This window comes from Aquila chrysaetos, chromosome 12, assembly GCF_900496995.4.
Source record: "Aquila chrysaetos chrysaetos chromosome 12, bAquChr1.4, whole genome shotgun sequence".
NCBI lineage: Eukaryota > Metazoa > Chordata > Aves > Accipitriformes > Accipitridae > Aquila > Aquila chrysaetos.
In genome coordinates this window covers 41,414,892-41,425,001 of record NC_044015.1, presented here as the reverse complement: position 1 = coordinate 41,425,001, position 10,110 = coordinate 41,414,892, and the positions used below count along the sequence as shown (strand labels likewise).

Here is a 10,110-nt window from a genome sequence, read left to right as displayed (position 1 = left end):
TTCACAAGGTGCTTAATGCTCCTATTCAAAAAATTCTGCTACAAACGGGATGGGGTCTTCACATCCTCTGTAAGTGGAAATACTCTACCCCTTGTTTTGAGAAAAAAAAAACTCAGGAATTTTTTATGGAGACAGTATGTTTAAAAAAATACTTTAATAAGCTTTTTGAGTTGCAGACAGGGAGCAGGGAATAAGAGAAGGGACTTAATAACAGTGCAAATTTACTATGTGTGGAAAAATGTATAAAACTAATTTGTAAATTTTGTGTATGTGTGGTTGTTTTTTAATATCATGTTTAACCCTTTAGAAAGCCCAACAACCATTTATTCTGTTGAACTGGATTCCCCGTTGAGGCTGCGGTCTTAAAGCACTTGATGAATCCAGGCCACCCACTCCAGCTGAACCCATCATGCTAGTGCTTGAAGAAGTGTCACATGCAAGTTGTGATCTTAACACAGTATGGAAACATGTTCAGACCCTTCTGGGCTCCAAACTGTAGGGAAGGCTTTTTAAATGAAATCAAAGTTACAATATTTCTAGAATTTTAAATAGCTTTAGTAGTGCAATGACTTATCAAGTTAGAGTGGCTGCATTTTGAAGAACACTAACAAAGTATTGTATAAAACACCAGCATAAACAAAATGTAAATTATAATTAAATATTCTTAAAGTCTAGCTGAGCATTACATATTTGTTGATTATGGAATGTCAGGTCTCCTCTATGTATCACCAAAAAAAGGTAAGATAAAAAACAAAGCAACATTCCTGAAAATATACACAGTGCTGTATTTCACACACAAGCCTGAGACAATTTACTTACAAACTTTCCTATAAATTTTTGGAAGTATTTCCAACTTGCAAACAAACAAAAAAGCATAAAAATAAAATTGAAAATAGGACTCTAGTTACAAAGACTCTTAGAAGCACTGCACTACCCTCAGTCTGAAACCGTCTCAAGACCATCTTTCTTTGATATAAGGCTGTGATACTTTGGGTTTCCGTTAATAAACCAGATTGTGAAGTTAACAGCAACCTCTTACTAAAGCAATCACTTAATTAATTGATTAATGCAGGCCATATGTTAACAAACCTTACTCATGTGCCTCTCCATGTAAATTGCTGTCTAATTCTAGGCTGATGTCAACTTCTGCATGTCAGCTGCACCAGTTAGAAGGGATCATTCACAACGTTTCTGGGAACAGCAGGTTAACACACTCCAGTAACTCATCATGGTGATGGAGCCAGGCTGGATCCAGAGGATTTGGCTCATTAGTGACCATAAAGTCCAAGTACATGTAGTTGAACAAGAAAACAAAACAAACAAAACCCTTAGCAGTTGGGTTTTTTAGGTTGATAACATTAGTTTCAAACCATAGGACTGTACATTGAAAACTGGAATCATAAAGACTCATGAACTTTAAGTAAAAATAACCAATAATTAAAAATTAACAATACACCTGTAAGCCACAGGAAGAGGACACAGGATAGGAAATTATACAAATAATGAACAATTTTTCCTGTTTTCAATACAGTAGACATAGCTGTGGCTTGAAAAAAAAAAAAACCAAAACCAAAACAACAAACCAGAACAAAACACCGGTATTAAAAATCTTTCTATTTCATGGATGTAAACCCTACTTCAACAACTTTCAAATTACGCTAGTGGGACGGTGAGCATCACCCCCTCCACACGCTTTTATAAAGAATTTTCATTTCTTGCACTTTAATCTTAAAATAGTTATCCATACTTACTCTCACTTCTCACATGTGAATCTCTATATACTGAATGTATATAATGTGTATACACTGTACCAAGTATGTGTATGTGATGTTTCTGCTCCCACTGAAATACCCATCCGTGTAAGGTCCACTAGTTTTCAGAAATTCAAGATCAGGCACCAGGTTAGCAGCTGCACATCCACTTCTAACCTGTACAGCCAGAACCACTTGACCCACTTCCTACCCTTCCTATTCTCAGTGAAATGTAGAAGATGACAGATGATAGACTGAAAATAAATCAACGGATAATCTAACACCTGGTCTTGGCGAACAAGGTTTAGTAAACTTAAGCATTTGGCTGACATGAAATTTATCTGAGCTCAAAATAAAATGAGAAAATGTATAATGAAAGCAAGAAAATTTGTGCAACACAAGCATCATGCTTAAATTTTTAGCATCACTATTTGCCATAAAACAGAAGAAAGAAAAATCATGTTTTCAAAATCAAATTACTTCTAACCATTCTTGATGTTAATTGTTTACTGTTTTCTGAAAAGAAAATAACATGTTGGTGACTAATAAGCATTTTTTAAGTCAATTGGTTTGGTTTGGGGTTTTTTTGTTGGCTTTTTTTTTTTTAGAAAAGACTTCAGCAAAATAAAATGAAGCTGACATTAGACTCAGGATATCAATTCTCTCATAAAAGTTTACCAACTGTACAAGTTAAGAAAATTATACAAGCTTTTGTTTTAAGAAAGGACAGTTCAGTCAAGACATAAGTACTGTAAAAATCTTTCAAAGGCTACAAAGAAATCTGGAAAAATACAGAATGTATTTCTTTCGCCCAGATAAAGAATATGGAAAGACATCATTGATGTCAACAATTTTACATATACAAACCTGACCTGGTTTATTTATTTACCTTTTAAAACTTCTATATATAAAAATAGTTGTGCTCATAACTTTCAGGATTCATAAGGGTTCCTTAACAATGGGATGACACTTTCTTCTTGCTAGCATGAGTGGAAGTCTCTGTGCCTACTCTGATGCGTGTCTTGGCATTCTGTATTTCATTTTAGCTTCCTGCAACATTTGAACCAGCCCCCTGCTTCAAATAGGATGCTTTGTTCACATGTACAATGCTTAAATGGTGTATTACACACAGAATTTTCTTTAACTTGTTAGGCTGGGAGTATTTTTGCAGAAACTCACTGATTTGTTTCTCAAATACTTTTCAGAGCCTTAGAGTTCTCAGCACTACAGTTGCCAGCTCTGAGAAACAGAATATTCTCCTACTGCTTTTCAGCGCTGAAAAAACCCAAATAATAAGATCTTAAGAGCCAACTAGAAGGTATTAGAAAAAAATCTCAGCAGATTGTTTTACGGAACTGGATTTTGTAAGGTAACCCATCAACCCTGAAAATTTTAGACACCCAAAATTTACTCCACGGAATAAAATCAGCTCCTAGTATTCAGTCATCCAAAGTTTCTAGTTCTTCAAGCTTCCCATGCGAGTTTGCTTCTTGGAAGAACTCTGAAGAACCTGGACTCTCTTTTCCATTGCTGTTAATTCTTCTTCTTTTTAGAGGTCTTTCATTTTTTTCTTCAAAATCACTTTCATTTCTTGAAGCTGAATGAGCAAGTTTTGGGTCAATGGAAAGGTTTTCAGTTTCATACCCATTTGTATCCAGATCCGTGTGAGGTGTTTTCTTGCCGCTGGTAGGTCCATTTACATGCAATCCTTCAATTTTTGCTTCATCTTTATTTGGTATCTCACCTGGCCCATTAGCAGACACCCCTGTGTTACGGAAACATACCATAAGGAAGAGAATAGAAGCATAAGCAGGAAGAGAACACAATCTGTCAATAAAGCAGAAGTCTAACTAGTCCCATTGAACTAAAAAGCCAATATTGTTCTCCGTATCCTCACTGTACGATGAACGAGTGATTTATTTGCATACAAACGACAGACTTATCATGACAGAGTTTATGGAAGCCCTTACAAACAACAGCAGCCAAGAAAACATCCTGGAATTGCATAACTGTACAGCTGCAGGTGGACTGTCCTCACCGGGGCAGTTTCTGTAGCTTCCACTCTATTTTCACAGTCTGATTCAGCCCCCAAGCTCCTCCCTCCTCTTGCTACTGCTTTCACTTCAGCTCCTTCGGAATAGCTGTCCCTTGCTTTTGAGTTTTTTCTCCTTCATGAGTCATTGTGCCCTGGCTCTCCTCCCATTCCTAATTGCCCTTCAGTGCCCCACGTCTGGTAAGAATAGCTAACGGTGTTCCTGAGACAAGCACTGGAGAAGCACTAGCATGCTACACAATAGCCCAGTTCCCATCTCAGCTGTTTTAAACATCTTGCACGAACTCCTCACAGAGTTAGCATTACACATCTACACTAGCATGGGCAAGACAAGAACAGATTAATTACATTTAAAAGGAAGATTCTAGTGGAGATTTATCTTCAATATGTGACAACTGGCTAAATGCAAACATAGCTTTTTTTAAAAAAAAATTAACTTAAAGCTGCTAACACCTTCAAAAATATATAAAACTAAAATAGGCTTGTTTTTCTCATTGGGCTTGTCATCTGTGGTGATTTGGCAACTCTTGTTTAGGAGGGGCAGGGCATGCACTTACCATTCTGATTACTGTTGCTGGTTGTGCTGTCTTCCCTTTCAGACTGGCTGGTGCTGCTGTTGGAAGTTGTAGGAGGAGGGGACGGAGCTCTACTGGAAGCAGCACTTTCACTTTCATCCAGGAGACGGTCCATATAATCTCTACACAACAGAAACAGCACATTCAGCATTGCCCCTGCTGTGTAAAGGACTGGTGTTATTTGTACAAAAATATTCACCGCACATACTGCAAGTGTGACCAATTCACATTTTATATCTTTTCAAATGCACAGACTTTATCTTGCAAAGTTAACAACTTTAAGATCTCCTGTGTTAAGTGGCCCACGTACGGTTTGACCACAGCAACTATGTATTTGTTGACCAATCACTGCAGCCAGCTTATATAAATTCAGCCTGTGCTTATGCTAAGTCCCCTAAGATCGTGTACAAGCAGAAACTTCAATATGCTGTGATGTTGTGGACTGCATTTTCAAGGTGATGCTCTCAGGCAGGTTCATACTAAGCTCCTGCAATTTGCTGCGGCAGCGATAACATACCATTAAAGTAAATAAGTCTTCTGCACATACAACCTCAAAAGGGGTAGAGTTAAAAGCAAATGAAAAACTTCAGAGTTAAAGACATTTCCAGATCTGAAATCTACTACAGTCCTACAATTTAGGTCACTAATAGTAAATCTCTTATGAAAGATTTAAACAAACAAAGCTGGTTGGTAAAGCCCTTGTATGTATGGTATTAGCCTGGATTAGTCCAGAAACAGCATATCCTCACACACAATTATTCTGGAACTGATACTGCACCCTAAATTCCCACACCTATCTGCAAAATCATTCAACAATAGACAAGTACAATCCTTAATGACACTTCTGATCACCATATGCAGTCAACTGCAAAAGAACCAGAGAATGTTTTAAGTGATTAACAACCAAAAATTTGGGCAAAAATGGGGGGGGGGAACAGATGGAAGAAGAGGGGGAAATAGACAGTCCCTGAAAACTGGTTAAGAAACTCTAGCAGCAATGGGTGCTTTTCTTGTCTGCTTTAACAAAGCCACAGATGGCAACTCTTAATGTCATACTGCAAGTTCACTTCAGTGGTCCAACACACAGTTCTAAAGTGTTTCAAGAAACAACAATATTAAAAAGAAGGATCAACAGAGAAGCCGGAACAAATGAGAAATAAAAATAATAGTAAAAAGACTTGGAAAAAGTCAGCGGAAAGAGCGGGATACTAAAATCATAGCATTGGAACGAAGGGCAGAAGAATATGTTGGCTCACTTGCTCAGACTTGAGGGAAGAGAATACACAGTTACGCACAGACATTTCCCTCTTTGCCTAGCAGAGATGTTAATGGGGAAAGGAGCCGTGTACACCCAAAAAAGCCCTAGTATAGGGTACTGTGTTGACCAGAATTCTTGCCAAACAATACATCTCAAGAGTATGTACAGCACGTACCACAAATCCCACCTGAAACTTGTGACTAACGCCTTTCTACAAAACATGTATCTAAAGTAAAACAAGCATTTAAAAAACCTGCATAGTTGCAGAAATGTTACATTTGTGAAACATTTAAACAGAAAACAAACTAAAGTAAATAGCTGTTCATTGCAAATTGTTAGCCTTATTCCAAATAAATGTATTTTAGAGATTACATTATACGCAGTAGTAAGCTTTTCTTACACCTTGGCTGTTTTCCTGCTGCAAATTTGGACTATGGAATCCCTCGGTTGTCATACCATTTCAGATTAGAGCAGTATAAAATAAAGATTTACATCCAACATGTAAAAGCACATAAAATAATGCACATCTTACGTTACACCAGGATGAAGATTGTATTTCTTCTTTCCAAATCGGGTCTGCTGCGCAAAGAAATCATAACGCTCCGATTTCTTCCACATGTAATAAAATGCTACACACTCGCCAACTGATCTCGTTCGTACCTAGGAAATATGTCCCATGCAAATTTTGATGAATTTAAATACATTTTTGGCAAAAAGCTACCATTTAAATCAAAAGGTGTGATATTCAAAGTCAATGCTTCTTTATACAATATAGGAAATTGTGGAAATTATTGACTTGAAATGTCAGAGACCCAGAAATTGACATGCAAAATTTAATAGGGTTTCTAAGAATACTGAAGGTATCGTGAGGTGCTGCAAGCAACGGCTTCAGGAGAAATATTCAAGTCTGTTTCACCAGTCTATTCAAGACCAGAGTAAGACTCTAAGGATGCAGATCTTCCCCTATGTATCCACAGCAGGATTGTTGGGACTTTTCTGAACTTGGAGTTCACAGCCACAGTTACAGAGGATTCTAGACTTTAAAAAACCAATTTGGACATATATGTAGTAAAAATTAGAAGCGGAAAATATAGTAATTTGTGAAGGAAATTGAGGATAAGAATTCATTTACAATTACCTTGCTTTAAAAAAAAAAAAATATGTGAGAACTACACTTAAAAATCAGTGTTTACCTTATTTGCCTGAATCACATGAAAATCCTTGCCATAGACTTTCAGCCCTTGCTCAAAGTTCCTACATTCTTCTTCTGTCCAAACAGATAATTCTTCTACAGCAAGAAAATGCAATAAAGAAAATACTTAACAAAAAAGCATACGGCCAATGAAAGAAAACTTAAGTGACAGAAAACATACGTGATATTCAAGTTTCTTACACCATCTGCTGACTAAATGAGAACCACCTCCAGAAATTTCACTTACTAGTACAAAAATGAAAATTCTCCCTTCTAGTGAGTAGGTGGGAAATTTGGCTACCTTAAGTAGCTAGTCGGTAGGGACTGTTATAAATGGTCCGTAACTCCAGACCTGTTGCATGGGGAAATAACCCAGGCAGGAGAAAAAGGAAGGGCTTAGAAACCCAGTCTCACGATTCTGCCCCTAGAACCATAGGAAGCGGGTATCCTTCAAGCCAGGAGACAGCACGAAGGAGTTCATGCTACAGACTCAAACTGGTTGCTGGTATTTAGGAGAAGTGGGGGAAAAGGAACGAGGAATGAGATCTTCTTCACTGCTGGCCAGAGCCAGCAATGATAGGCTGTTAATTCCAGTCAGGTAGAATAAGAAACTGGGCTGCTCACACTACTGGGTGGGAAATCTTGGCCCCACAGAAGCCAGAATAAACCCCCAATAACTTTCAGCCACACTTCTAAGAACTTAATACAATTTGGCCTTATTGATTCTTAAGGTCACGAATAAATAAGGTTTAAAATAGTGGGAGAACAAAGTAATCTCTATTTGATCACTCTTGTCTTGTGATTTGCACAGTAAACTCTGGAGAAGCCACAGGTTTGAAAGCAGAACCAACAGATCAATGTGCAAGGAAAATAACTTCTGCCTTCTCTTAGTTTCTCATTCCTTTGAGTATAAAGATCAATACTAAACCAGAAAATGCTTAAGGCTCCAAAAGCATCTTTAAGACCACGGTCTTATTTAGCAAAGCATAATACTAAAAGAGGTTTAGATGCTCATTCTCCTTTATTTAAAATTGTGAATTATTTCATTTTATATCTCATGTTTCTTCCATTAACTTTGATGACTGAAAAGGTCTAGAAGCATAAAGAACAAAATGCCCAAGAAACGCACAATTCAGTTGCCAAGAAGTAATTTGAAATTTTAACTTGTTATTAGTCACAGATAGAAATATCAAGCTCTATTGACAGGAAGTTAATTTACACACCCTCTTTGAGCATGTACCTGTTTATACTACATCTGCTAATTTCATTCTCTCAGAGAACAGTAAGAGATTCACTGAAGGTTGCATTTAAAGGGGCACTGATATGTAGGGCTGGCATGCAGTCAAGCTCTAATAAAATTTCTCAGTCTGCTGACAGCAAAACCCAATACCTGTGTAACAAATAAAACGAGAGTTCAACAATATAAACTTAACTTTCAGTGTATGCTCACCTCTGGCTGCTTTTACATTAAATCTCAGCCTTCGTAATGATTCTTCAGTATCAAAATTGCACTTAACCAGTTCATACAATGCCTGGAAAGGTGAAAAGACACACATTCAACATTCTAGATACCACTCAATTTCTGTTGTGCCACAGAAGCATACTTAGTAAATCACTAATACCTATTAAGAAAAGATTAAAAATAAACTATTTGAATTAATGTAATACAATTTAAGACCGCACAAAGACATATTTCCTCTGTTTAAATTTCCAAATCTCTAATTACATAACCAAGAATATATCCAGCAAAGTACTTTAACATTTTCATCCACTGCATACATTTGTAAAATTGATGGGGTTTTTTTGTACGCAGAAAAAAATAAGTATACATTCATACAGCTTTAAAAAAAATATGTAACTCAAAGAACAGAACTCATCCATACACAATTATTTATACATAAAATAATGCACTGAGGCATAAAGTAACAGTAAGCCCAAGTTAACTGTTTATTATTTGTTGAGAGGTAAAAAACCCATCACACTTCTATTTCTACAAGAAATAACAAAGCTGTTTCAAACACAATTTTAATTATTGGGAGTAAAATAAAATAAAGGGATAATTAATTCTGTAGTATTAAACTACAAATCCTAATTATTCTTATATACCTGCTCATTGTCTTTAATATGGGATCCTTCAGGAATTGCATCTAGGCCTTTCTCATCACCCGTACGCCTTGACGCTTCGTTTAGGAACTCAATCACTTTATCTTCTGGTAAAAAGTCAGGATTCCACAGCAGCTGGTCATCATTTTCATACACTGAATTACACACAGGAAAAAGACAAGCAAGCTAAAACAACAATATAGGAGTTTATTCTCTCTTATAAAGCTAGTGATTACAAAACCTTGGAAGATCATTAGAGCACCAACATTAATCCAGAACACACATAAGGACAAGTAAAAGATAGTCTCACGAATGCAGTGATCCAAATGACTAGGATACTATACCTTGTATTGTCTTCAAATCTCTGGCATAACCTGTGCTCTAGATTCTAGGACCCATTTATGAAACTCCAGAAACTCCACTTTCCCTGTCCTCCTCCTGAAACCACTTAAAACACGAGGCAGCAGCACTACCTGACACAGTCCCTGAACGATCCATCCAGCATGCCTTCTCCCTAAGTTTTGCTGATGGCAGCTAGCAGGCATGGAAAATTACTTCAGAAACGAATTATATCTGTTTTCTTGCAAGATGATTAGTATCAGTCACATAAAACCAAAAAGCACACCACCAAAAATGGTGCTAAAAACACCACCAGGTGTCTGGACCACTAAACATAAAAGTCTCAGCTAACATGGCTGGCAAAAGCCAGCAACAAGGTCCACTACTTCTCCAGGGAAGATGACACCCAGCTGTCAGACGTTCTGGAGTCAAACAGCTCCTGAAAGGAAACTTTGCTAAGACCTTCCTGCTACTTCCAAGAAATACTTTCTGAAACAAAATCATTCGGGTAAAGATTGCTGAATTTTAATACTACCAAATCTCGACTGTTTTCTCAGAGCTTTTGTGTGAGCTTTCAGACCAGGGAAGCCACAGTAAGGTGAAATTAATGGGAAAAATGTGACCAAATGACATATCCTCTGAATTATCTCCCGTTTTTATTTTTGAAGAGCCTACAGCTTTGCAGGATTATAACACTAGTACAGCAAAATAAAGTAAAATTCAGGTTATTAAAAAAAACTAGAATCAGGAAAGCATTCAGGCCTTGCTTATGGCCCAGTCTCCAATGAAAGATAACCTTACAAAAACCAGCCAGAAAGTAACTTTAACTTTCATTCTAT

The 10,110-nt window shown here is 37.0% G+C and overlaps 1 protein-coding gene across 2 annotated transcripts in view; it reads right to left on the bottom strand.

The window, feature by feature from the left end:
• Positions 1–137: 137 nt before the first annotated feature.
• The window catches only part of MIER1 (MIER1 transcriptional regulator), a 43,201-nt gene continuing 33,228 nt past the window's right edge, over positions 138–10,110 (bottom strand). For both annotated transcript variants that reach the window (XM_030032065.1, XM_030032064.2), the window contains 6 exons: positions 8,936–9,087; positions 8,280–8,361; positions 6,831–6,925; positions 6,170–6,297; positions 4,362–4,501; positions 138–3,516 (listed from right to left, as the gene is read on the bottom strand). In XM_030032065.1, coding sequence (XP_029887925.1) covers positions 3,191–3,516; positions 4,362–4,501; positions 6,170–6,297; positions 6,831–6,925; positions 8,280–8,361; positions 8,936–9,087 — 923 coding nt within the window. In that variant the 3' untranslated portion in view covers positions 138–3,190. The remainder of the gene's footprint in view (positions 3,517–4,361; positions 4,502–6,169; positions 6,298–6,830; positions 6,926–8,279; positions 8,362–8,935; positions 9,088–10,110) is intronic.